The 27635-nt window shown below is 38.8% G+C and overlaps 1 protein-coding gene across 4 annotated transcripts; it reads left to right on the top strand.

Annotated features, from left to right (window-relative positions):
• LYPLAL1 (lysophospholipase like 1) lies at nt 1-27635 on the top strand. 4 transcript variants are annotated; one of them, XR_003993507.1, is made up of 9 exons: nt 21-126; nt 4154-4253; nt 7363-7402; nt 9139-9214; nt 15273-15442; nt 17594-17647; nt 24625-24691; nt 26648-26763; nt 27374-27634. XR_003993507.1 is itself a non-coding variant. In XM_030499673.1 (5 exons), exons 1-5 carry the CDS (start codon nt 42-44, stop codon nt 27611-27613), a joined length of 711 nt encoding a protein of 236 aa, XP_030355533.1. In that variant the 5' UTR covers nt 1-41; the 3' UTR covers nt 27614-27635. The 4 variants fall into 4 exon arrangements, 2 of the variants coding, with proteins under 2 accessions (XP_030355533.1, XP_030355534.1); XR_003993506.1 differs by lacking the exons at nt 7363-7402; nt 9139-9214 and having other exon boundaries at nt 19-126; nt 27374-27635; XM_030499673.1 differs by lacking the exons at nt 7363-7402; nt 9139-9214; nt 17594-17647; nt 24625-24691 and having other exon boundaries at nt 1-126; nt 27374-27635.

Genomic DNA, 27635 nt, shown 5'->3' with positions numbered 1-27635 from the left:
GCCGGGCCGGGAGAAGGAGCAGGAAGTGGAGAGCACTCGGCATGGCGGCGCCCGTAACGCTGCAGAGGAGCGTGGTGTCCCCCGTGGGCAGGCACACCGCCTCCCTCATCTTCCTGCACGGCTCAGGTGGCTGCTTTGTCCCCCTTCTCTCCCCTAAAACCCTGCGGCGGGGCTGGGGCGCGGGGCAGGGGGCTCGGCGGGCGCAGGGGGGCCGGGTGACCGCTGCCGTCGCTCCGTGCGCGGCGAGGGGAGCGGGGCAGGAGCAGGGTCGGTCCGTTCGGTCCGCGGGGGCCCTGTGCTGCGTGCGGGGACAGCGGGACGGGTCGTGGCTGGAAAGCGAGGAGCGGTGTGAGGTGTCCCTGTCCCTGCGGGTCTCGGCTCCCCTGGGGTCAGCGCGGCGCTGTGGGCAAAGTGTTTTGTGTGTGCCCGACTGGGTCTAGCGGCTGGGCTTCCCCTGCCTGAGCGGGGTCCCTGGGGTGTGCTTTAGGGACTGTGCTGTTACACACTGGCATGGTTTGCTTCGCCATGAGAACAAACGTGTTCCAGAAGATATTCGCTTAATTCCTCCCCTCTAAGGGTAACCACATGCGAAAGGTGGTTTTCATAATTAAAGTGCATCTTGGTGCTTTTAGGGTCAGACTGAAAGTACTGCCAGGTTTTAAAAGGCGTTGTTAATAGACTGACTTATGTCCAGAAGGGTCCTAGTCGTGTCCAAACTGGGTTCATGGTCACCATCTGCAGATTGTAGTTAGTTACGTGTGTCAGTAACCACGCTGAGTACGCGATGGGAGTGTCTGTTTTGTTTGTTGCTTGTTTGTTCCTTAAAGGTTATTTCTAACCTGCTAAATCACAACAACAGAGTCCACCTGACATAAAATAACAAACAAACCCAAACAACAAACAAGCTGTAATTATAGGCATTTATTAGATCAAGGCCTGAGGAATCAGTTCTTTTGAGCTGTCCATGTGCATATGGCAACATGTTCAACACTTTCAGTGGCTTTCTCTTAATTTTACTTTTAGCTGATGCTTCTTTTTAGTTGAACAAAGATGTACAGGCTTATTAAATTTGCTTCGTTTTAATAATCTAGTTCAATTTTGCTTCTCAAATTCTGTGAGTTAGAGAATGAAAGTGAAAGAGGTGGTAAGATGTGTTCAGCCGTCTTGTTAACGCTGATGCTTTAATGCTTGAGGAAATAATTTCCTCTCATGTTGGAGGAGTAAGGGAAGATTATGGTTAGAGGTTGATTCCACATGTGGTTAAAGTACTCTACAATTTTTCATTTTTGATATGATTTCATTCATAATGTTTGCAGTAGGGAAGCACGAGGGTGCTTTTTATTTGGTTTTGTTTAGCAGTTCTGCAGAATAGAATCTAAACCAGAAGTAGCCGCAGTGCCATTACTGTGGGCTGGCCTCTAAACCGGAATTGTAAACCTTCTGTACAGTGCTTGTGATGGAAAGTGGCAGTCGAATGGCATGAATTCATTTTGTTCATAATGCTTGCTCCAGGCAAATTATAACACATGGAGAATGTAAATGCAAAATGGTATAGAAAAACATTAGGAGATTCCCAGTACTGCACATCAGATTTAGGTAGAAGATCCATTTGGTAGCTCAGCACAGAAGGCAAACGGACATAACAAGTGTATAATAGTTTTTTTTAGACTTCGGTTTACAACTTTGCATGTTGTAACATGCATAGAATCATTCAGGTTGGAAAAGACCTTTAAGATCATAAAGTCTAACTGTTAACCTGACACTGATAAGTCCACCACTAAACCATGTCACTAAGCACCACATCTACATGTCTTTCAAATACCTCCAGAGATGATAATTCAGCCACTTCTCTGGGCAGCCTGTTCCAATGCTTCAGAAGCCTTTCAGTGAGGAATTTTTTCCCAGTATCCAATCTACATGTTGCATGTTGTTAAGTTTGAACTTCACACAGAAAGAAAATTGGAAATTCAAGCTGTACTTGAAAATAATTCATGTTTTATTTGGAGGGGGGAGAGAGAAGGATAATATTGCTTCCTATATTCCTATATTGAGTCTATTTCAGGTTTGCAGACAGACTCAAAGCAGAATTCTCTGTGCATTGTTTTCTTTTTAGTAGTGTTCATAAGAACATATAATGCTAAAATCAAAGAACGGCCTGAAAGACACATCTTTCAGAAGATTGTGGGGTTTTGTTTGGTGTCAGTTTCCTCTCTTTCTCCTTCCCCTCCAAATTCTATTCTTAACAAATCAAAATGCATTACTTCGGCAGGCAGGTGCTTGCAGCAGTTGCAGAGTATTTGGACCATGGGGACTCTTGGCATAAGGTCATAGTTAAATTTTCTCTCAGTAAGTTTTCTATGAACTTTTCATGGACAAAAACTAGCTTCATTAACTGAATTTCTGCTGATCTTGGCAAAGCTTAAGAAAGGTGAATAAGTAATAAAAGATGTGTCCTGTACCATTAGGGGGAGTTTGTAAAGACCTAAGTAAGTCCCATTTCCGTAAGCATTCAGGTACTGCTTAAGTTGACACCTACCTGAGGGTTGGTCCTAAGCAAGTATTTGCAAAGCCTAGACTTTTGCTTTCCAACTGGAAAAAAGAGGAACGTGTAAGAAAAAAAATGTTTATTCAAGCCTCCTTAAGAGATGCTTTTCATAAATTAGGCGACAGCAACCATGAGGAAACCCTTCCATGTCAAGCATGTCTACTAAGAATAAGAGGGGTGTTTGGACTGCAGACCATACTACTCATATAAGCAAGTGCTGGTGGGAATGTGTTCTGAAGCATCTAGTTAAAGATGTAGCTTTGATGTTTCTGTTTAACATAGCACAGAATAAGGTTCGTGTCAGCTTTGTGACCCTATTGCTTATTTGTCACTTGGAGTATTTTAAATCAGGCAGAAAAATGAATGGTTACACCGTTTGTGCTCCACAGTTAAAAAAAATGCTGAGTTTGAATCTTTCTTGCCTTCTATTTTGATTCTGAACATGCATTAATTGTATTTGTAAATAAAGATCTCTGAATTTTGTTTGAGTGCTAAAACAAGAGTAAATCTCCACTGGGGAGTTGTAATTGTTGTAACAGTAAACTTTACTGTGTATTCATGGGATATTGTTCAAATGAACCCATGTAACATGGCAGTAGGCCTGGCTCAGGGCAGTGATATTTTTTTCTTGTGGTTTGGCCATTTTATTGAAAAGAGTGGGTTGAGTGCTAAAGTCAAACTATCATCTTGAGATGAAGTAATAGAGAATACCATTAACTCATATTAGCAGTTTGAGTTGATGATAATGCTTGACTTCAAGCAAGACTAAAGTCCTGTGGCGTTTGTCTTGTTGGATACTTGTGTGTGCATGCTGTTCAGAAGGGTGGCAGTGAACTTATAGTTGAAGATACCTGTGATGCAAAGGCAAGCTTTAGAAACTGGTATATATATGTATATTTTTTGAAAGGAACATATGCTGTCTGCATAAGAATTCATCCTGTGTTCGTAGCACTTCAGCCTGCAGGGGTTTTGGCTATAGGTGGGGTTGATAAGACTAGGAAAAAACACACTGAGAGTCAGATCTCAACTGGCTTTCAAAGAGAACCATAGGATTAAGGTTTCCAAGGATCCTGTCAGATATTTTAATCTAAACCCATGTCTTGAGCACTTTTGCAAAATGTGTTTGACTGACACTTCCCTTAAAGCCTACGTGTAATATTAGCATAATTAAATGTGAAGATTATTTTTATTGCTCTTGACTAGGTTTTGAAGTGGGTTAACTTAAAATTCTGTAGTAAAAGTAATTATGATTTCTAAGGGGAGTAGCAGGTTTATTTTAAGATATTCATCAGTATTTCTTCTTTATCACTGTTACCAGTAAATAAGGTAAGTTGCAAGCAAGAGGTAAGGCCTTGTGCTTGATTAGGAGATACTTAAGTAAGCTATTAAACTTATGCTGTGGGACCTCTTAAGTAGTCTATTTCTAGGAAGTTTTGAGTCAGTCTTCCCTGGAAAGGGAATTAAGGTTATTTTAGTTCTTTTTTAGCATTTTGGAGGATTAACTTTGTGATTTAGAAATTGGGTAAATCTGGTCTAAATGTGTTTGACATTGTATCGTTTTCTTTCCAAATGCACAGAATAATTCTTGTACTCTTCTGTGTGATACAGGTCATACTGGCGTGGGAGCAAGAGCATGGATAAAACAAATTTTGAATCAAGACATGGTTTTCCAACATATAAAAGTAATTTACCCAACAGCTCCTGCCAGGTATTGTTTAATGTATTTTAACTGTACGATTAAATTACTTCATTCCAGTACTGTAAAATATGCTTGTGAATATTAGTGCAGACTGTCGAAACACTTCCTTCTTCTTTCTCATATATATACTTTTTGGCAAAACTGAAGCTCAGCAGTGCATTGCTACCCAAAGACTGTGATTTTCAGTGGGTGAGACTCTACATGGTTAAGACTTCAAAGAAGTAACAGTCTCTAATTCAGATTCAGGTATTGTCCTCGCAGTATCTTTCTGTCTCCTTCATATAAATAGAAGATGATACTCCAGTGTGTGCTGTGATGGTATTCTAGAGCCATGTTCTGGATCACAATCCTACCTATATCAATCCCATAAATTAACCACTAAAATATCCTGTTGTATTTAATGCCAGATTTCAGTTCTGAATGTGATTGGTCTTTGGCAAGTAGGATGTGGAAGATCTTCAGCTGCTTGAGAAAGGATTGGGAGTTTAAAATTACACATTTCTTCTAGTTTCAGTTGTGACCCAACTGTTTTGAAGAGAATTGGGTTCAACATTCATTCATTGTATAGGCACAAATCTCCCTGACCTGGTGTGTTCAGTGGTAGACCAGAAATAAAAATACTTACTGTTGGGAATTTGAAAGTTAATGAGGTCAAACCCAAAGGCTAAAAGTTGGACACCTACCTCTGTATTTAGCCATCTAAAGACATGGCCTTACATTTCAGAGATGTTTTATTTTTCTTAATATAATATCATTTTTAGGATGTCTCTGGCTCTAAAGTTAGAAAAATGTTTCCTTGAAAGGTAATGGGACTTAACTTTCTTGCTGAATTTGGGCGTAAGTGCGGATGAATGCTGAAAGGAAAAGGAAATTGTGACATTCTACACAGACTTTTGATGTACAGAGGTTTGAAAGTCAGAAAAAGCTTCTTGGAGGTTATAAACAAGTATAATAGCAGATTTTGTCTGGCACTCACTAATATGTGAAAAAAAAGAATTTCCTTGACCATGTAGGTTTATGATCTACTTAGGCAGGAAAAACAATTGAGAGATTGCAGTGTGAATGTACTCACTGTGTTACAGAACAATCAAGCCTGGGAGTGGAAGTCTTTGAGGCAGTGTGTTTTGGGTTAGTAGGTAGTGAATATGATTTTCTGTAAACAATGTACTCATTACTTCATTGATGACAGACTAAAATGATGCTAGAGTTATCAGTGGCACATCACGCATACTGACAGGTTCCATTTCTTCGCTATCAACACAGCAGGTAACTGCGAAGTGCAGGAGGTTTTCTTCCCTGTGAAATGATCTTTTTTTCAAGTGTTACATGCAGTCAGAGCAGCTCAGACCACGTCTATTTGACCAGTGCGTCACTTTGCCATCCCACTGAGGTCCAATCCTTTTCTCATTTCTTTCTTTGGATACCTACAGATGTAAACTGTATAAATGATAAACCAGTAAGATCTCCTGACTCCAATGAGTGGCATTTATGAGGAATTTGTTTTTTGTCTTAAGACTTTGGATATCAGTATTTTGCTAAGCAGATGGGGGAAAAGGTACTGTTGTGATTAAAAGATGTGAATAAACGGTTAATTTCACGGTCTTAAGTTGAGGCTACTCATGTTCTTCTGAATTGATACGGAAGTGGTTTTTAGCAAAACTGTGCTAAGTTGTATATTCAAAGAATAAAATACCTGCACTGTTTGTCTTTGGCTGGCAATATGAAGTGTGCTTGGGAATATTGGTGTTCAGCCTCCTGTCGCTGATAAGCACCATTAACTAATACAGTGAAATAAAACAGATGCCTTTAAGTACCATACTATTTGCCACTGTTTGCAATAATGCTGAAGTGAAGTTTGTGAAGATACGTTTTGTTGGTTGAAACCAAATTAACAGAGGCTTTACAGACCAATTTCGTGTTGTTTTGGTATTCAAGTCCAAAACACAGTATAAGCTTTGAAGCATTTGTAATGGTTACTGTCCTTTCTTCTACAAAAAAGAAAAACAAGGACTAGAACATCCAAACTTGAATGGCAGACATTAAAATAATATTTGCATTAGGAACTTGAGTATATGATTTTATTTTGTGTGTGCGCTTTGGTAATTCCAAATACTTCTGACACCAACAGGGGAGTTTGGTATCCATGATAATGAGACCTATAGGTAGGTGGTTATGGGTGTGCAGATATGCTGAAGAAGGTTCTGATCCAGTCTTTGATCGTATAGAGACAAAGTGATATGCTGGTGGAAGGCTATGCTGATGTGAAAGTCCCTGTGGGTGGCACAACCTGCAACTGCATGGTCAATTACAGGAGCAGAGTGCAGAGCTTGCCAGCACATTTTTACGCTGATGATGAAATCAAAAGCTTAAAGTTGGGCAAGACCATGCTAGGATTGCTTGGCTAACATGCTTTTCTGGCAAAATACTGTGAATGTGGATGTAGTTCGTACTCTATAAACTCCTGTCTTTCCAGCATAACTTACCACATACACATTGAACGCTGTCCATCAAAGTAGTTATGCCAGTAAAAGCAGGTTTGACTATATAACTGCAATGCTAGAGGCATTGGCAGGATAAACTGTAGGTCAGGAATACCTCTTCAACGTTTTTGATGGATATAATTCTGCAGAGAGAGAGCTCTATAGATTTGGTCTTACATATTCTTCATCTCTATTAAATAGAGTTCTGAAAAGCAACAGGATTCATGTTTTTCAACAAAATATTGACTTTTTTTTTATTTTGTGGAGGATAGATGGGGTTTTATATTTACATTTTGTTTATATTTTATCCCAGGCACCAAAACATATATATCTTCAATTTACTACAGCATCAGAGACTTAGACATGTTACATGTTTGAATTCAACATTCAATATGTTTGAAACTTATTTTGGAAAACAAGCCCAATATATAATCTGGAATAAGTCTAAACCTGTTCTCTGGCTTTGTTAGCGTTGATTTCAGCAAACACTAGAGAGGATACTTCCATTTTACAGGTAAAAGCAGTAGAATATTACTGAACTACATTTTATAAAGCTCTTTTTTACTGTTCTCTCTAGGTCTTTGTAATAAGTTACCCTTGTAAGGTAACTGTTCTGTAATCATTCTTACAATGTGCAGGGCCTGCGTAGAGAATGATCACCAGATGTCCCCTGGACAGGTAAAGTGTTTGCAACATTTTGTCCAGTCATCCTTCATTGCTATGGAAAGTCCTGTAAGTCTCATATGTTTCCTGAGTAAAAATAATATAAGTAATGCAATTTACTATCAAAAAAGAAACTCATAAAATTTCTAAGTAAAATGATTATGGAAAAAGGCATGCTTAGACAAAAAGGGAAAATACAGGGATTTGAAGTCTCAATGTAATGTAGTGAGAGTAATGCCACCTGAATTTGGAATAAATGCGTGTAGCTGGGGCATGTAAATCTTGCTTTACAAACGAAAACTTTTAGCTGTTGCTTAGAGGTGGTGTTTTTTCTCTATAATGTAGGCAACTGGAATACTTAAAAATGTGTAGAGAACTTGTTTTAATAGGTTGTTCTTTTAACTTTAGCTTTATTTCAAGACTCTTTCTTCTGAACATAGGTTGAACTTGTAAAGCACAAGAGAATTCTATTTCCTCTCCCTTGTAATGCTAATATGTATCTTTAATTAAAAAAAGAAGCTCAAATTGTAGCCCTAGCAGCTGATGCAATCCCTAAAGCCACGTCTACAGTAATAGTTTTAAAGGAAAGGGTTTCCTTTTTCCTTTTTTATTTGGGTCAGAATGGCTACAGCTTTAAATACTGTTTCAGCTGCTACAACTGTGACTTAAACATTAGGTTTCTATTGAGTTTCTAAATCAGAACTGAATGCCACCCAATTCAACCTTTTTTTTCTTTTTTTTTTTTAATAGAAAGTGATAGTTTAAATTGGCATTGCAGGAGCTAACGTGGTAAAGTTAAAACCATTTATGCTCCACTTGTTTTAATAAGTATACCTTGCCTTCTATAATTCCCTTTCAAAATCTAGGTCAAAGATTCTTTGCGTTGTCTAGCATTCCATTCTGACAGTCCTTCTCTTTTGCAAGTCAAAGTAAGCTATAAATACTTTTGGGGCTATTTTGTGGATCTTTTGGATGTTCACTCAATATACCTTTCTGTGGCAAATAATCTATATACAGAGTTTGTCGTCAGGTGTTTGTTTTGTTTGTTGAGGTTTTCTATAAGTATGTGGCTGGTAAGGGCTGCTCAGCACTATATGGCCTGGTATTCCATCCTTTCCCCTAAGTTCACATCTCTACTCAGCTCATGGGTGGAAATGAGTTTCATCTCATCGTAGTCCCCATTTGGCTATATCACAAAACCACCAGACAGTTTGGCACCATTCAGCTACATTGGCAGTCTCTACTTGTGAGAGGCCTAGGATTGGAAAAGCAGCAGGGGTACTGCAGGTCAGACTGGAGATGGATTGGCAGAGCTGCGTAGGGGAGTGTGCATGGTGCCTATCATACTATTTTTGGCTCAAGCAAATGTTATTAATCCTTTGCTTTTGTAAGCCCTAACCTCATTCATAAATTCAACACAAAGAAGTCTTTTTAGAGGTGGAAACCTGAGGGACAGATGGAAAGGGTTTTGGTTGGTATCATGGGGTGGTTCTTTCATCCTTCTGTAAGTAGAAATGTAACACATTCTGCATTTCTCCTCTTGCATTAGGTGAGGAAAACATGGATATCCATACATGTAAGGCTTGCATCATATGCTAAATACCATGTGGAATTCAGTAAACACTTATCAGAGATACTTTAGTCATGCTTGAGGAAGCAAAGTCGAATACGATGGCAATAATCTTGAATTTCTAATCCCTTTAACTACATTGTCCTCTTAGACATCTTTCCTCTTGTTTTTCTTCTCTCAGCCGTTTTTCAATACAGAAGAACTGGAGACAGTGGGTTTTATATGGCCCCTCCAGCAAGCAGTTACAGGGTTCTAAGGTATGTGTCATTCTGGGCTCTTTCCTTTACAGTCTTTTCAGGGTGTTCTGTGCTTGGTGTGTGTCATTCATCTATCCTCAGTGGTGTTTGTCACCATCTTGTGCAAGACACTACTTTGAATCCCAAAGTATCTTTCAAATCCCATAATGGAGAACTAATTCAGATTGGACCATGGTTTGCCTCTGGCTGCTTGCTTTCAGTGAATTCATAAAGCAGCCACTGTTAGCTGGTTGCTGAGGAACTGGCTGTGTGTAGAGAGGTCTTTTATGGTCTTCTCAACCATAACATTATTGCCCGTTCTCTGATTAGTACAAATCCCCACCATTTACACAAATACAAAATAAACAAAAAGACCAAACCAAAACCAGCAGAGAAACAAAGAAATGGAAAGAAACTCAGAATTTGTCCTGCCGAGTTTCATTTCAGCTTCTATTTGGCTTCCTTTGTCTTCCATGCATAAGATTTGTCCCACGTAACAAAAGGTGTCAGAATTAGTATTTCCTCAGGTAACTGTTCTGTACCGGCTCAGTTAGCACTCACTTCAGGCAATATACGTCCAGAACAACTATCAAAAACATTTGCCTGTGGTTGAATGAACAGACACAGCCTTTTCTGAGGAACAGTTGAAGTTACTCCTCACAGAGATGACTCTCACCTTTTTAATTTCTGAAGTATACTTCCAAGTTTAAGCTGTTCAAATTTCTGACACATCTTATGCTCTGTTGAAGCTCAGTTTTAAGACATACCTTGGGCTAGAGCTTTGAATTATACTTCTGATTGAATAGCTGGATTCTCTGCCTGCCCCACCTTTTTCTTTTAAAAGTCACTTTTCAGCTTCAAGCAGACAGTGGGAATTAAAACGCAGATTTATGAACTAGATCTTCTATTATGGTGTACTAGTATCAGCAATGAGATTATGCTAGAAGAGAATTTGGGACTGTGGAGGAACTTTGCTTTCATTGGAAAAACCCACCACCAGCTTTAAGAGAGTAAGGATTTGTTTCTAGTATCATAGAATAGTTTGGGTTGGAAGGGATCTTTAAAGGTCATCTAATCCAACCCCCCTGTGATGAGCAGGGACATCTTCAACTAGATCAGGTTGGTCAGAGCCCCGTCCAACTTGACCTGGAATGTTTCCAGGCATGGGGCATCTATCGTCTCTCTGGGCAACCTGTTCCAGTGCTTCACCACCCTCATTGTAAAACATGTCTTTGTTATATCTAATCTAAATCTACCCTCTTTTAGTTTAAAACCATTACCTCTTGTCCTGTCACTACATGTCCTTGTAAAAAGTTTGATCCCATCTCTCTTGTAGGCCCCCTTTAAGTACTGAAAGGCTGCAATAAGGTCTTCCCTGAGCCTTCTCCAGGCTGAACAAGCCATACTCTCTCAGCCTGTCTTTATAGGAGAGGCACTGCAGCGCTCTGATAATTTTTGTTGTCCTACTCTGCACCCACTGCAACAGGTCTATGTCTTTCCTACACTAAGGAAAGACATAGAGCTGGATGCAGTACTCCAGTGGGATCTCACCAAAGCAGAGTAAACTAGAACTTAAGCAGTTTGGCAGTGTGCTCTGTAGACTTTTTTCAAAGGGATGCGTAATCTTCCAGAAGAGGACGTCACAATGTCTCATGCTAGGCTCTGCCTCCTGACTGAGAGGAGATGGGTTTGGGAAGGAAGCAGAAGCGAGGATTTAAAAAATGTTGATCTTTCTTTATTTGAATCTTGAAGCCTAGCTTCACTATAAATCCCCAGTTCTGTCTGACATCTCAGGAAGTTCTGTCTGGAACTTCCAGAAAGCTGTAAGCCAGCACCAATGATCTGTGTTTTATGTGACTGCATTAGCTGGTGATCATAGTGCTGAGTGTGAAGAAAGCGATACAATCGTGCATCAAGAGAAAGAATTGGGGGAAGAATTATCAAGGTGCTGTCTGCTGCTCTTATGTTTCTTACCTGAAGCAGCTAGCTTGTCTTTTAAGTTAAAACGTTGGACAGGGACTGTGATTTATTGGCTAATGACCAAAACCACCATAGTTTTATGTGAATCACTGTGCTAATTAGCATCATTTTGGAGATAGAATTTGACGTGGTTTTAGACCTGGGTGTGAACATTTGTGTAGCATCATTCAGTTGCTCTCCATTTCTGTTAAATTCAGATAATTTCAAACTATTTAGCACAATTCTAGATGTGATTAAGAAGGTCCAGAATATATAATCCGTGCTTCAGGAAGGTGGAGAACGATGGTGTTTATTGCTTCCTGCTTTTCCTTATATTTTCATCATTAGTACATAATTTGCATTAGCAGAAACAAATCTATCTTGAGTTGGTGAAAACTTCAATGATCTGTATTACTTTGAAACTTTGCAGGGAAATCAACAGTGAAAATTACTGCTATTTGAACACATGTTTAAAAGATTGGAAGGATGATAAATACTTAGAGATATTACAGGATATGTTTTCCTGTTCAGACATTCAAATATTAGGTGTGTAGGATCTTCTCGAAACTTCAGTCTCGTGCAAGAAGGGTATGTGTGAGAAAACAACTATACATCAATGTGTAGCCTTAAAAAATAAGACCTATAAAGTAATCTGAAAACATGGTCTAAAGTGATTTGAGGATGTTGGGAAGCATTTTAAAGATTCTTTTCCTTAGAGTGCCTGCATTTTTTTAAATGCCATTTGGTATTAGCCATGTTTCCTTTACATCTTCCTTTCTCTTTATATGTTAAAGAGTTAGTTGGATTTGTAGAAAATTATATTTCAAATGTCTCTTGATGGATTCAAGTTCGGAAGTTAGATATACCCAGAGAGAGAGGGTTTGATTCTTGTTTTCTTATATGGATTTGAATCTTCTGTGTGCTCCAAAGCAAGACAGAACACACACACCCTTTAAAACTAACCCAACATCAACAAAAAAAGTACCTACAAAACTTGGGGGGGCTATATATTTTTGTTCCAAGTTTCAACAGCATATGTTGTAGAGATATAGAGCTTTATTTTTAGTATCATTTAACAAAGGGAATAAAGACAGTGAGGTACAGAGAAAAAAAATCATTGGGACTAATGTTACGAGTTTAATCAAAACTTAAAAAAGCAAAAACCCCCCAAACTTAAAGCTTACTACTTGGTCTGATACTGTCCTTAACTGACCATGCTGTTCTTACCACATGGAGTTTGCACTCTGTATTTCTTCGCTTTCGTGTGTTTCAGCCCAGCCTCCTGTGTCACTGTAACATAGGGTTGGTTTGGTTTTTTGTCTTTTGTGGTTTAATTGTATGAAAAATTTTTGTGCTGTATTCTTGGAGCTGTACAGATGATTCCATGCCAAACATATTTGTTTACCGTGGTAATGTCTGACTTGTAGTGTGCCAGCTAATAAAGGGATTTATTTAAGGAACAAGGTGAATGACTAAAACAGATGTGCCAGTTGGGTGAACCATTAAAAGAATCTTACTTCTCAGCTTTATGTAAAGGTTATTTTTAATGCATTTCTGAAAAATCAAGAGTGGTTGCAAGGATGTTTTAGAGACAACTGAAAGCATCTTGTCCATTTGCTTGGGGGTCTTTTCCTCTGGGCTTAAGACACATTAGTCTTTCATCTATCTTACTGAAGAATTTGCCAGGACGGCAGGTAAAAGTCTTGAGTTTTGACACTCAATCAAGTAGTATAATCTCATCACAGATTTTGTCCTGTTTATAAACTATATGAATCTTTCAGTTGTGGAGAAACCTATTTTTTTAATATCTCTGTAATGTGAGTTTCTGTAATGTAATACAAATACATATCTTCATTCTATGGAAATCCTGGGCCAACCTGCTATGATAATACTGCAACCTTACACATCTTTCCTCACACAAATACCAGGTACTCTGGTTTTACTAGAAAATGAAGCAATCTGGCTGCTAACTAGACGTAGTATCAAAGTGTTTGATAGAGAAGCTAAAACCATGAATTCAGTTCTGTTTGCCCAAGTGCTTAGTCTGTTGTACATCACATTATCCAAGTAACTTCCAGAAACACCACTAATTCTACTGTTGATATCTTTGGAATGCTTTGACTTCCTGTTAGAAGTTGACTTTTGTGGATTAGAGATTTGTGATCTTGGGGTTTAGGTGTTGATCAATTCATTTGAGAAGAATCCTGGAGACAGTGGTAATACTAAAGAGAAGAAAACCAAAATAAAACCGAAAAAACCACAAACAAACAAACAAACCTCAATCACACAAAACAATAAGGGGGGGAGGAAGGCAAAAAAGCAAAAGCATTTTAATAACCTTTTTTTAAACTGAGCTTTAGCTTCTTGGGTGTACCAAGTATTTCCACTGAATTTCCTTTAATTTAGGAGTTACCTTTTTTAATAGGTAAGTAAGGGCTAACTAAAATAATTGTTAATTCTGGTGCTTAAGTATATGGTTTGTCTTGAACTGAGCAAATGAGGACCTGCTTAAGGCACACACTGTACTGAGCTTGACCACGTTTGTGTGCCGTTTGAAACTTCAACAGGGGGAGTTCAGATTAGATAAAAGGAAGAAGTGCTTTACTGTGAGGGTGGTGAGGCGCTGGAATGGGTTGCCCAGGGAAGTGGCAAATGCTCCATCCCTGGCAGTGTTCAAGGCCAGGTTGGACAGGGTCTTGGGCAACGTGGTCTAGTGTGAGGTGTCCCTGCCCATGGCAAGGGATTGGAACTAGATGATCTTAAGGTCCTTTCCAACCCATTCTATGATTAGGTACTCATTCCTGAAGCTACACTCAAAAAGATAAAACAGTCTAGTCTGTACCTATCTGTTGCTGTTTGTTGCCTCTTTCTTTATATTTGGCTTACCAGCTTTTTAAGTTGTTGACTTTATTTCATGTTCATGGCCCTGGGCAGGTAAAAATCTGTGTTCTCTCATTTTTGACTTGCGTGACTGAGTAACGCGAATAGTATACTGCCTCTTGTACTCAGTGGAGTATTTCTGGTTTAGAAATAGCCATTTACATATGTGAAGCCTCTCTGGTATTAATAAAGGCAGAATTTGTTCCTTCATTAAGAGTAATTGAAATAGCGGCTTCCTTTTTTTAGGTTAGTTGTGGTTTTGTTTAATCCTAGTACTGAAAAAACCCCTAGAATGAGCGCAGAAGTCAATGTTAGTGTTTTCAGTGGATTCTCATCCAGACAGATCTATCAAAGGCTGTCTGTAGGCAGCGATTGTCATCTCATCTGAAGTAAAAATGAAAAACTTGCCCCTGATTAAACATTGCATATAAGGATTTTAGGGGGCTTGGTTTTGAGATGAAGCAGCAGTCTCGTAGCAGTATGTTTGGTATTAAATTGTAGAGCCATCGCAAGGTGGTAAGATCACATTTCTTGGGATTTCAGGGCTCTGTTCATTATTGTTCTTTAAAAACAAAGAAGGCCTGCTTTGAATTGTAGCCTCCCTGATTCTCTGAGGTTTGGGCAGCATGTTGGAGCAGTTAAAATACTAATCCGACAACACAGAATTATCATGGGGGGGGAGAGTATCGTATCTCTAATTTGTACCTGTGCACAAATCCAGTAAGCACGTGGCATTTTGTTCAGTTATTTTTATGAGGTACCCGCTCCATTAAGGTGAGGAAGAAGTTCTTGTATAGATACCTAGAGATTTGTAATACCTATCTCATGTCAATTTTGACAAGAATAAGATGACTGAATCCCATGAAATTAGCTCCTACAAAGCTGTCTTGTTTAGCAGTTACTTCAGTTTGTCTTATTCCAAGGTGGCTTTCAACCCTAACTGTGTTTAGGATTAAGAACCTCTTGGTGGGGTTAAGATTTAAAATGGTTAGGTAACCTGATCAACCTTCATGTTGAAATATTTTACACAGCTTCCAAATGCTGTCTTCATTCTTGAAGGACCATGTTTTTAATGCAAGGAAATGCAATGTGTCTGGATGTAAATTGAGTTAGAGACAAAAGAGGTGCCTTCTGTCCTTTGTTGGAGAGATACTGAATTGGTTTTATTTATCATGTATGCTGAAGGCTTTTGATCTTATGCTTGGCTAATCATTTGTTTTCTTTCCTTCCACCATTCCAGGCCATATACACCTATGAAAGGAGCCTCCTCCACTGTCTGGTTTGACAGGTACAAGATCTCCAATGACTGTCCAGAACACATTGAAAGTATTGATTCTATGTGCCAGAGACTTACAGACTTGATCAACGATGAGATTAAAAGCGGCATTGCAAAGAATAGGATACTAGTAGGTAAGACTTAGTTCTAATGTGTTTATTAAGAGATCATCTACTTTGAATTTACTCCATCCTGAAGGCTCAGAAGCATGCCTTGTAACTGCCAAACACCCTCTTCAACAGCCAATCCTCAATCATTTAAACCTGTATTAGGTGGGGAATGTGGCTAACTGTAAGCAGTGCCCTCAAAAATGTAACTAAAACCTGATTTTATTGTAAATAATCATTTGTATTCATTATTTAAAATACAGAGTGGGAAGTAATTTCTTTGAAAAGTACATGTTTTTACTATTTTCTTTTAGCCCTTTTCAAGAATAGAGAAGTTTACTTTTCCAAAATGACTTACATTTTGGAGAGTGGAGATGTAGCGTATAAATAATCATCAGCTTTTCCTTACTGCTCTAATCATTTTGAGTTAATTCATGGGGAAAAAATGTGCATGCTACACATCACTAAAGATTAACGCTTGCTAACAAATGAAGTATTTGCTGTCATAGTTCATATGTGTCTTTCTGTTCCTCTTGATTTCCACAAATTTCCAGTAACTTCACAGTACTTTGGTGAAATACATAGTGGGATATTGAGGCACAATAGTTGAGGGCAATGCAGAGCCTGTGTTGGAATGAGGATTCACAAGTCCTTAGTTTCCTGTCCCATCCCTAGACCACAAACTATTTCAGGTTGGGGGAAAAAAACTCGAAGTGGGAATTTATAAATTTATGGCTGTTTGAGTCATGCCATCAAAATCCCTGAGGTGGATCCGCTACCACTCAGCCTACATGTTTTCTTGGTCCAGCCACATATTGCTCTTTGAAGGCCTCTGTTTGCTTTCCCTTTCTGGCTTATTGCCCTGGCTACAGAATGCATTGTTTTGGATGGCTGTCAGCGCAGCCTCTTTGATCTGTCTTTCCTGTGTTATACCTGCTGGCTTGGAAACAGCTGAAGAAGTGCACGTGCTTTTGTGCTTTCCTGTAGAGTGAGCTGGGAGATGGTCTGTGTTCAGATCCAACTTGCTACTAGGCTTTTCTCCTTTCTCTGTAGCCTTCAAAATTAGAAATAGCGAAGCTGCAGGGTATGGAAGTTGTTTCACAAGTCATAAGCAGAGTAATGAAGTTGGTATGTAGTGATTGTTTCAGTCCATAGATTCTTTGGAAGTCCCCGTCTCAGTGTGTTTGCATTCCTTATCTGTAAATCAGGAACAATTATACTTGTTTTCTCACTCTTGAGAGCTTTGATTTCAGGCTTCTAGAGTAAGATACTGTTTCCTTGCCTCTGTGACAGAGACTATACACGTATATCCTCACAGCTGAACCTAAGTCTTTATGCAACAAGCAAAATAAGCAGCCCCGCAAAGTGCAGAAGGGAACCCATGGGGGTGCATGAGAAATTCACTGGTGGAAATGAATTGTCACTTGTGGCTGCACACGGTTAAGTGTTCTTCCACGAGAGCTTTGTGCCACCTTTGCACTGGTTTTGATGATTAACCAGTGTGTGATGCAGTGGAGAGTGAAGCTTAGGGATCCTGTAAGGTTTCTGTGCATAAAGGTTGGTTTTCATTCTAATATGACATTCTTAGTTGTTTTAGGTGGGACTTGTGCAAATAATTGCCCATCTTCTGGAATTGTTTCTTACAAGAAATGAGGAATTCTATAAAAGCATCTGGCAGCTTTATAACATTTTTTGATCAAAAGATAGTATGAGGCCAAGCTTTGGTTATGAGGGTATAGTCAGTGAATCTGCACCAGACTATAATGCCCGCTGGAAAATGAGAAATGGGTGGCCTGAAATTATTGAGTTTGGGGAAGATTGGTGTACAGGAGATAATGGAAGATATAGTCACTCACTTAGAATGTCAGAGAATAAGTCCTGTCAGATGTTTTTAGAATTTTCTTCAAAAAAGTTGGTAATATCCATTTGGTACAAGAAGAGGAGGCTTGAGGTAACAGGCTGGGAGCAGACAGTGGAATTGTGACTGCTGCTACTAGTTGGAGGAGGCAGCCTTATTGAGGTGAAGGGAAAAATAAGGCAATTATAGCAGAGGAAACCATGGTAAAATTTTGCTATGAGTATTTCCTCAGTGCATTCAGTGATGTCGAGTCATTATTAATGAGATCCATAATGGGAATATTGGTATTTATCTTATTTTGTCTCTACTTTCCATAATAGTTGAGAGAAGAGACTGGAGGACTTGTCTGTGAAGAGCAGTGGGGGCCTTTTCAGGTAGGTCACAGAAGCCAAGAGAGCAGAGCAGTTGCATGAAGAGGTGGTCACAGAGGATGAAGTGGTTGTTAAGGGGTTAAGGAAAACTGGGTTGTGGGACTGTCTGTTTTGTAATGAGTGGGAGTTTTAATGAGTGGAAAGAAAACAAAATGAGTATGAGGAGGGTAACAAGATTGAAGGTTATGGTTTTATATGGAATAGCGGACTAGAAATTGCAGGCTGAGGATGAGCGTCAGATATTGTTAGATGAGGGCAAGGGAGGTGTTAGGCAAGCAGGAAGGTGGGTAGCTGCTGACAGCTCAGAGGTGCGGGATAAGAAGGCAAGATCTGAGGGAGCACTGTGCAAAGGAGAGTGAGTGGGAAGAGAGGGGAAGCAGGGGCAGGCTCTCAAGCAGTGGAAAATGAGAAGCCCAACACCTGGTGTTCTGGGGGATGATTCTCCTTCTGGAGCCATTCAGACTTTCCACAAGGCTCAAGATTGTGGGTACACTAAGATCATTTGTTCTGAGAGAAATTATAACCTATGCTGTTTGTTTCGGTAGCTCAGTTAGCTCCGAAGTCCACAAGTGGCTGCTTGTAGGGCAGATGTCTAAAGCTGAGGATAGAGTCCAGGTTGTGCAATGCCATTCCTCTTTATCTATGTCAAGAAAAATACTGTTGCAGCATTGTTTTTAACAGCTGCTCTATGAATCTACTTCTAAAGAATTAAATAATTTACTAGAGGTAAATCAAGTTTTATTATTAAAGCCTCTGTATCAATTTAGTGCAACAATCAGCACGCAGTAGTACACAGCTCATCTACCCATTCCCGTTTCCTGATGGTTTCATGGATTGTTTTCCTATTAATACAGAAGTCTTTTGAAGAAAGTAGACTTGTGGTTTATTGAGGTTTATTTCCCCTGACTTTGGAGGAGGAAGGAAGGGAGACTTGACTGCAATATATAATTATTCAAAAATAATTATATCATCCCCAGAATTTGATAATGGAAGTAATTTTTTAGGCAAACATTCTTGTTGAGTTACTCTTACTGGTCTTCCTGGCTAAAGGACTTCCTGCAAATAGGCCTGTAAATAGGTTTATATTGACTTTGGAGATAGGAGAGGATGATAAAATTAGTCAAATTCTGACAGTTGGAGCTTTGATAGTATCCCTTCTTAAAACCTGGATGTATTCCTTCTTTATAAATGCCTGAATTCATCACTAAACAAGCAAATAACCCACAGTTTGAAATGTGGGACAATAATTTCTTTTTCTATTTAGAGCTGAATTGGTTTTTTCAGGTGGTTTTGCTTTGTTTTCTTGTGGGTTTTTGTTGTTTTGTTTTTAACTGCTTCTGGAGTGTTAGTGCACTGTAAAATCACTTAGGTGGAACCTGTCAAAGATTTCAACAATCTTATTCCGGAATACGTTAGAAGCTCTTGAAAGAAGTGGCCACTTCACATTTGGAGCATTATGATAGTGCTCGCTTTAGTTGACTACACTTCAGTGACAGGCAGTCTTTTTGTTCTCTCTTTCCTTAATTTCGCACTACTTTCCTGCTTTTACAGATCACTTCTTGTGTAGTGCAGAAATGCTGATCGAAGCATGTTGGTCTCTGCCACCTGTAGTCACTTGTGTAAGCAGCCAGGGAAAATAAACTTTCGATAACAGTCCTGTAGATTTGACTGTATGCCAAAAAACACATGCATGATTCCTGACCCCGTGTACTGTAACAATAACACAAGACACACAACCACTTTTTGTTTATTGCTAGACTTCTTACATAGCTACTGAAGCATGGTGGAAGTAACATGAAAGCTCTGTGCTTCTTGTAAATATTAGCATTTCCATCTCAGTGTGTGTGAGAATGAGGCGGGAAGGAAATATCTTCGCTTTGATATTGCAGAGAAACAGGATTCTGTAAATATGGGAAGATTAAAAAATCAACAATAAGTCATTAAAACATTGGGCAAACTGCTTCACCTGCAATCTCAGTATTTTGTGTCTTTTGGCTTCTAAGCCTTTTGCTGTCACTCATCCTCTCTTGTATCTTCTGCCTTTAGTAGGAAAAGGTTGTCTTTCATTTAGAGGCACTTACTGCCTTGCTCTCACAGAATAAATTCATGGGTTTATATTGCCATTTGTCAGTGCAATTCAAATGAGATTCCTCTTTCTGTACCACCCATTATGTGGCTTTGTGGTTTATCTAAATTATGCCTATGAGATGCTGGGCTCAAAGCAGTACTGTTGGTCAATCTCCCCCATAACACTAGGAAAGGTTTCATTAATTTTCAGTGCAACAGTGTAAATTTGTATTGCATTTGTACTTTGGGGAAGATATTTGCTCCTCTTGCTTGTTTACACCTGAATGGCCATTTATTTTTCTTTACTACTCTTTTTGCTTCCTGATGCGCAAGCAAGAGACATCAGCAAATGAATGTTTCTGTTTCCTTCTTAAATCATCCAGTAGGAGGTACAAATGCTAACAGTTTTAACCAGAGAGTAGGATCTACCACTTGTCGCTTTGTTTCCCAGCTCTTGATGGCATCTGTATTAGCATATCTGGGGTCTTTGGAAGGTGGCACATTCTCAGTTTTGATCTGTGTGGTGTATGACAGGAATAGCAAATGATAGTGAAGATTAGGAGTAAATAAGGCTTACAGCAGTAAACCCAAAAATAATTCAGTCATGACACTGTCATCATGTATTATCAAATAGTGGCTTTGGGAAGAAAAGAATTATAAAGTGAATTGACTTGGGATTTTTCAGCCTTAATAGAATTTCTGTTGAAAACATGCTTACTCATCTTTAATAAATGCCTGAATTCAGTGCAAAATTAAACAGATGGATGGGCTTTTAGAATGCTTGAGAGTCATGTGTAGACATGCCACAGGGTGCACATTAATCTGTACTTTCTTCACAGTAGTGCCTGCAGAATCATAGAAGAGTGGGGCTTAACAGCATCTGTTAATCCATCCTCATATGTCAGTGCAGGTTCACCTCTATTCAGTCATATCCTTATTGCTTTTCTGCCTTCTAAAAGGTAGCCATTAATGAAAGCTTCACAGCTTTCCACAGCAACCTGTTCCTGTGCTTCTCTATTCTTCACTTCAGAAAGCCTATTTTCTAGTTTCTTTTCTCTGATTTAAGTTTAAAATCATGAGTACCATGAGCATAAAGAAGAGGTTATTCTCTTCTGTTTTCCATGTGATGCAGTTAGCTGTCATTTTTACAGCCAGCATAAGTGTTGCAGCAGGGCTGTGCCATCATCCTCACGAAAACACACTGGGTAGGTAAAGCAAGCCATAGATTTGATAGAGTAACATGTTAGTAAAAATTTGAGACTTCATCTTCTCGTGGATTTTATTTTCCTTCTCATGCTAAAAATTGATTCCTTAGGTACATGTTGGGTTCCCCCTACCACCCATATCAGCTGAAAATAAAACCTTAACTAGTTCTGATTTTACTGCGAATTGATACATTAGCAACTATTCTTGTTTTTACAAGAACGCAGTAAAACTTGTACCACTTAAATACACATTTCAAAGTGTGCTTTGGCTGGTGAGAAAGTTGGGTAGCAAATTGATTCATGTTCCTAACAAGGGGAAGTGGCTGAGCCCTTCAAGGGAAGTTGCCTTTGTTCTCAGTTACTGAGTAACAAACAGAATAAAAAGGCTATCAAGGGTGCAAACCATTGGAGTTCTGCTAATGTTTAAGGTTAGTGTTTAGTGAAGTTCCATGAATAGATTAAAAGGAGAAAATTGCTGCTCTGAGGAAATTCACTGGACACAAAGTACATGTTTGAGCGCTTAGACAGGAGCTTTGTTCCGGGAGTTCCGTGGAGGAGGGAATTAGCTGATCCCCTGACCTTTATACTCTTTGCTCATATTCATATATGAACACTGTTAAAGGTATATAATACTTCCATTCGTTTATGAAAAAAGGTCAAAACAGAAAGTCAGCTTCTTTGCAGATGATATGTAGAACAAGGTTTTGCTGTTACCATTAATAGAAGGGAGATCACAGAAAGTCCCTAGGGACAGCAGAAAGTAAACTGAAATGTAGCTTTAGGGAAAAAATCCAGATAACAAACTGATTAAGGTAACTATGTTGAAATATTTAAAGAAAGGAGAAATTGAGAATCAAAAACGCTGGAAGAATGGAAAGAAAATGAGGCAAGAGTATGTAATGTATTGTGATGATAACAGAACAGGCAAAGACAGTTTCTAACTGTGCTCGTGTAGCCTCACACAACAGAAGAGTGTTTGTCTCGCCTTGCATGGTGCTGGCACATGCATATGCTGTAGCATTCATCTCTTGCCACTTTGTTACTAAAGCTGTACTGACAAACTTGAAATAAAGGGAAGATGAAGAACAACTATGATCTACTGGAGAAAAAATAGTGAAGAAATACTGCCTAAATTAGAACGCCTTGAAACCTACTCCTTATCAAAATCTGGGGCTTAGCTCTTCTTCCTCTTTTGGTTCTGTGCTGTAATGAAAGAGTTTCTACCTCTGCCACTCGAATTCATGTGAGAAGAACTCGATTTGTCTCTGCAAGGAGCAGAAGATCTGCACTTGGCAGAATTGACAGGGGGTTGGAACTAGATGATCTTAAGGTCCTTTCCAACCCTAACCTTTCTATGATTCTATGAATTCATGCACTAAATGGGATTAATAACTAAAATTTTTTTCCTATGGCTGTGATTTCTAGTATGGAAAATAGCTTTGCTCACATTTCAGAATTACTCTGGAAAGACCAAAGAAATTGTCTGGTTTGTTGTTTCCTAAGTCCATAAACATTATAACAAATAGACTAAGGCATTTTATGGTTAGATCTGTATGACTCAGGAAGCAATCAGCAATGTCAAAGCTGTGTTTGTTAGAGAGGTGGTGTTCTTTGTAAAGAAGAATAGAAACCTAAAGAGCTTTCTGAACTCAGGAATGGGTTGTTGCAGGCACTAAAGTGGAGCATGGGGGAGAAGGCAGAGTTTTTAGCACTTTCTCATTCTCTCATGTCATACAGGACACAAGGGAAACACTAAATGAAGAAACCTTTGTGCTTTTCTGATACACAAACCCAAACGTTGTTAGACCAAATAGAAAGAAATTAATTAAGCAGAAATTTAACAGTAGGTAAGTATTTGGTTTCCTGAACTTGATAAAAGGTTGAAGTGTCATCGTGAACCAGATTATTATTGTAGGTATATTAATTTGCTCCTCATTTGCATCTAAATCAAGATCTTTAGCAGAGGTGAGCTCAAGGTTTTATACAAACACTTCGATGTTTAAAAGTCTCCTAAAGCCATTTGCAAACTCTGGAAAGAAGGTTTTATCACTGAAAAAGTGGCAGCTGTGATGAGGGTTTCTATTTTATTCAGGCAGGAATAGATTACATATAAGAAATTCAGTCTCTATTCACTTTGTGTTACATCATCATATGGCTGGGGTTACCTTAACATAGTTACAGATGATATTCCAGCAAAGAATGTTTTGGTTTTAGTACGGTGTTGTATGGGAGTTTCCTTCTGATTCAAATTCTTCAATTTGGAAGTGTGACGATCCTGTGATTTCAGCAGATCTTTCTCAATTAGCAGCTTAATTCTCACTGCGGAGGGGTGTTGCCTAGAAACCAGCACTCCACAGAAGTAGATTTGAGGTCATAAATGCGTACTTGAGGGAAGTTTCCTTGCAACTGAAAGAAGAGTGCTTTAATTGAGTCTGTTCTGTATGTGCTTAGTGCTGACCTTTTAGCCTGTGGCTAGGCATCCTTTCTAAGGCAGGAAAGTTAGTGCAGACAGATGCTTTTCTGGACTTGTATCCTGAGCACTGAGGAGCCAACACTTCATCACTGTTTTGAAGCATTAATCACAGATCTTTTTAAAAATGGATATAAGGGGGCAAATGGCAAATTCTGAACTTCTGTGCACACCCTTTGTACTTCTTGGAATTTGGTCTCAAGCAAAGGGCTTGCTATGTTCTGCCCATCTAAGGTTGAAATGATGCTGTGTCATTTTGATCTTAATACTCATGACCCAATCTGCTTAACAATGCTGTGAGGTTTATGTATTGCTTATGCTGAGATCATTGGTGTACATAAGCCTACTTGTACTTTTGTGTTTTGATTATGTTCTGTCACTTCATACGTTTGGTTTGTGTAATAGCTGTACCTGCCTCTTATTTTTCCTTGCTCTAAAATATGAATTCTTATAAAAGTTCTTGACTTTCAAGTGTTTATGCTTATACTGAAATACTTCTTGTAACTGAAAAAAAATTTGCCTGCAACTACAAATCTTTACTCAAAGGGTTGTTTCTGAAGCATTTACTATACAGCATTTTTTCAAGAGATTGTTGTGGTATCAAGTGATGAACTTCAGGTTTTCCCCTGGAAAACCAAACTCAAAGAACTAGTCCTTTGTATTACATTTTCTTGTAGTAGTATAAGCCACATAAAAGACCCATTACCTAATAGTCTTCTAAACAGAAGGTGACTGCATTGTCAAAGACTGCTGGTGAGTAATTGCAGATAGTGTTGCCAGATTGTGACTAAGTGGGTACAAAATTTTAGATTAAATCATTTACAAACTAGTAATGAGTTTTCAATGCAGCTTTTTTTCCTGTCTTCTGGAATACTTAAAAGGGACTTCAGTTTATATGTGGGTAAAATATTTCTGTATTTATTTGTAAGCAAATGCAAAATGGTGTCTTAAGAGTTTAAGTGCTACTTTCTGGGGTTGGGGATAACAGCATCATTCAGAATGATCAAAAGGAAATGAAGAAGTAAATGATCAGATTCCACAAGAGAGAATAAAGGAAACTTCAGCACAAGATGATGTTGTTTACATAGTAAATTTGCATAGCTGTTGTATTTTATATACTTTCTCAGAAGGCTGTATTTTTCTCTATCTGTAAATGGGGTCAATGATGAATTTTTGTGGTTGCAAAATGGCAGTAATTACAAGTGCGGTATATCAGTTTTGGTTTTTTTTCGTTGTAGAATTCTTACATGTGACAAGAGGACGTGTCTGATAGGAAGTGGTGATGCAGATGAAAGGCTTGCAGTGGTATTTTCAATATTTTTACTTTTGTGAAGAAAAGTTTTTATTTAGAAATGTCAGATGTGGGCTGTGTGTGAGTTCTTAAGATGTGCTCTGCACTTGTTTACCCACATTCGCTCCTATTTTTCCTCAACTACGTTTGTTTCTGAACTGCCAGTGAGCACTTAGACATACTACACTTTCAACTGGTTAGAGATTGATTCATATGGCAAATAGCAGGTCCTGGCTTTATTTACCAAAGAGAAATATCAGAGTATTATCAGCTCCCTGGGTGCATAGCTAGGGGGTACCAGGTGTATCTCCTAGTTTGAGGATACAACTCTCTCAATTCAATTAAGGACTGTGTTTGAAAAAGGAAAGCAAGACTCCAGTCTTCCATGTTGTGTGGTCTTGCTCTTTCTCCTTAAGATCCACATTTAGGAACCTGCGGTTACCACTTTTGACCATGATCATCTCATAAGACTACAAGGTGACAGTAAGTAGAAAGAAGAATCAGAAATTCAGTAGAGATTCTGATCAGAAATTCATCAGAAATCAAAAAATAATGTGTGGGAGAAAGGAAGAAAACACTTCATGTCTGGGTTAGTCTAGTGTTTTCAGGAAAATTTCCTACGCAAATCCAGCCAAATCTTCCAGTCATAACATGGGATGGAGTGAGAGCTACAAGGGCCTCAGACCTGCTGGGACTTGCAGATAAACATGCTGGAAGAGGATTCCCCATTAGGAACAGTCTAACCATGACCCAACTAATATTTCCAAAGTGCAGCATTTCCTGCCTCTGAGCTGGTGTGTGCCAGAGATTTCCTGTGTGGTCCCAGGATCCAGTGAACTACCAAAGTTACAGGGTGTCACTGGGCTCAGTTTCAGTACGGGACACTCTTCCTGGCTGGGTTTTGTTTAGCACCTATGTCAAACTTCAGCATAGCACAGAAGTCAGCCACAGAGGGATTACATAGCCCTTGCAAACGAGCTACTCCCATTCTGGAGTCTCACTTTAATATCTTCAAAAAAATAAGATGAAATGGTTTGGTATTTTGTCTGCTATTTTTGCATTTCTTCAATCCCTAATCTCATGTCTCTGGTGTGAAAAGGTCTGGGCTCAGAATTTTACAACTAATTAGCACCAGTTGACTGCCTGGCACAAACCAGTTGTATCACCAGTACCATGGATGCTAATGCCCCCTAAGCAGAGCTGCAGTCATAGCCTTTCTGCTGGCTGCAATCTCTGCTAGAAGAGATTTCAGCAGCCAGTCATTCTTCACCCTAGTCATTATCTGAAACAGTCAATATAATAGCCTATGTACTGTGTCCTTGTGAAGTAATGCAGTAGTCTGGATTTATTTCCTAATGAATAATCATTTGTCATGTAAAAATCATCCCTGAGGAATTCTTGCGTAAGGAATTAGTGCAGCTGAAGAGACATATGGAGCACAGAAGGCCATTAATTCAGAGATCCTGTTAGAGCTCAGGTGGGGTACACTGCATTTTTTTTTTCCCCATTTATTATCTATTCTAAGGTGTAACAACAGAAAAAAACCCTCAACCTCTGTGTACTAGGTCTACTGTGGTGACTGTTTATTGATTATGTACAACAGTGATACAGACCTCTCATGTGTGCATGCTACTACCCTAGGGGAAAATTAAGTTGAATAAAAAAGCGGTGAGAATTATCTGTTCAGAGGTTTGCTTTGTTAATGTCAGAGAATATATGACCATGGTTTTTAACTACCTATAGGGACTGTACATATACATACAGTAACTAATCTTCAGCCGTGCTTTGTATCCAACTTCTTAATTGAATCATGCTTTGATTTAAGATCATTGCAGCCTTTATGTTACTCAGGATCGGTTTTGATTGCATGGTGTATAAAAGAAACAAGCCTGAAGATAAAAATAAATTGGATGTTGGGTTACAAAATCATATAACAAAATCCAATATTTGTTTCTTTTGTTGCATCCTAGGAGGCTTTTCCATGGGAGGTGGAATGGCAATGCATTTAGCATATAGGTTTCATCAAGATCTGGCAGGAGTCTTTGCTTTGTCTAGTTTCCTCAATAAAGACTCTGCTGTTTACCAGGTGAGTGTGTGGTAGTCTTTACAGGAAAAACTGCTTAGCTAAAAGAAAAAGAGGGTAATTGAGTATAACATGTTTATTCATGTGAGGCAGTTGATTAATATTCTCAATCTGTGACATTTCCTGGAAATAGAGTATTAGGAAAATGAGGCTTAACAGCTGTCCTTATATGATGTTTTGTTGCTTTTTTTGCACAGACAGTGCAATTATTTTATTCATAGTAAATTAGTGTAGAAGGCAGATGAACGAATTAAATGCTTTCCGAGTTGTCCTTAGTTGTTAGAGGGTCCATGTAAGTGTAACTATTCTTTGAAAATTTGTGATGAATTATAATACTCATGGGCTCCATCTACTGTCATGAATTTTTCTTCTATTTCTCTTATTGGAGAGGGATATAGACCTTAAATCCTATTATTTGCCAAGACTTAGCACATTGGAATTGCACATGGAAGTGCAGTTTATTCCCATTATTTCCTTGTTTGCTTTTGTAGAGATAATACAATATGACTACTAAAATGTAGATTAATAAATGAAATGCTATGTAAATTTTCACCATGTAACTATTCTTCTAAATTTTTTAGTGATGTGTCTGACTGGTTTTTTCTCCATCTAGGCTTTGAAAAGAAATGAGAGTGTTCTTCCAGAGTTATTTCAGTGTCATGGAACTGCAGATGAACTTGTTCTCTGCTCATGGGGTGAAGAGACCAACAAGATGTTAAAGTCACTGGGAGTATCAACGTCACTTCATACTTTTCCAGACCTTAATCATGAGTTAAGCAGAACTGAAATCGAAAAGCTAAAAACCTGGATTGTAAAGAAATTACCTGTTGAAGCAGCAAACACAAATGAATAAATAAAATGCAGCTTTCACATAC

This window comes from Strigops habroptila, chromosome 10 (genome assembly GCF_004027225.2).
Source record: "Strigops habroptila isolate Jane chromosome 10, bStrHab1.2.pri, whole genome shotgun sequence".
In the NCBI taxonomy this organism is placed as follows: domain Eukaryota; kingdom Metazoa; phylum Chordata; class Aves; order Psittaciformes; family Psittacidae; genus Strigops; species Strigops habroptila.
The sequence above is the reverse complement of the archived record's forward strand: the minus strand, read 5'-3'. Positions and strand labels throughout refer to the sequence as shown.

Bases quoted from the DNA above. Each gene is read 5' to 3' on its own strand.
- LYPLAL1 (XM_030499673.1), top strand. From the start codon at position 42: ATGGCGGCGCCCGTAACGCTGCAGAGGAGCGTGGTGTCCCCCGTGGGC. The intron at 15,443-26,647 runs GTAAGACTTAGT...GTTGCATCCTAG, and splicing joins AAAGAATAGGATACTAGTAG to GAGGCTTTTCCATGGGAGGT. The intron at 26,764-27,373 runs GTGAGTGTGTGG...TTCTCCATCTAG, and splicing joins AAGACTCTGCTGTTTACCAG to GCTTTGAAAAGAAATGAGAG.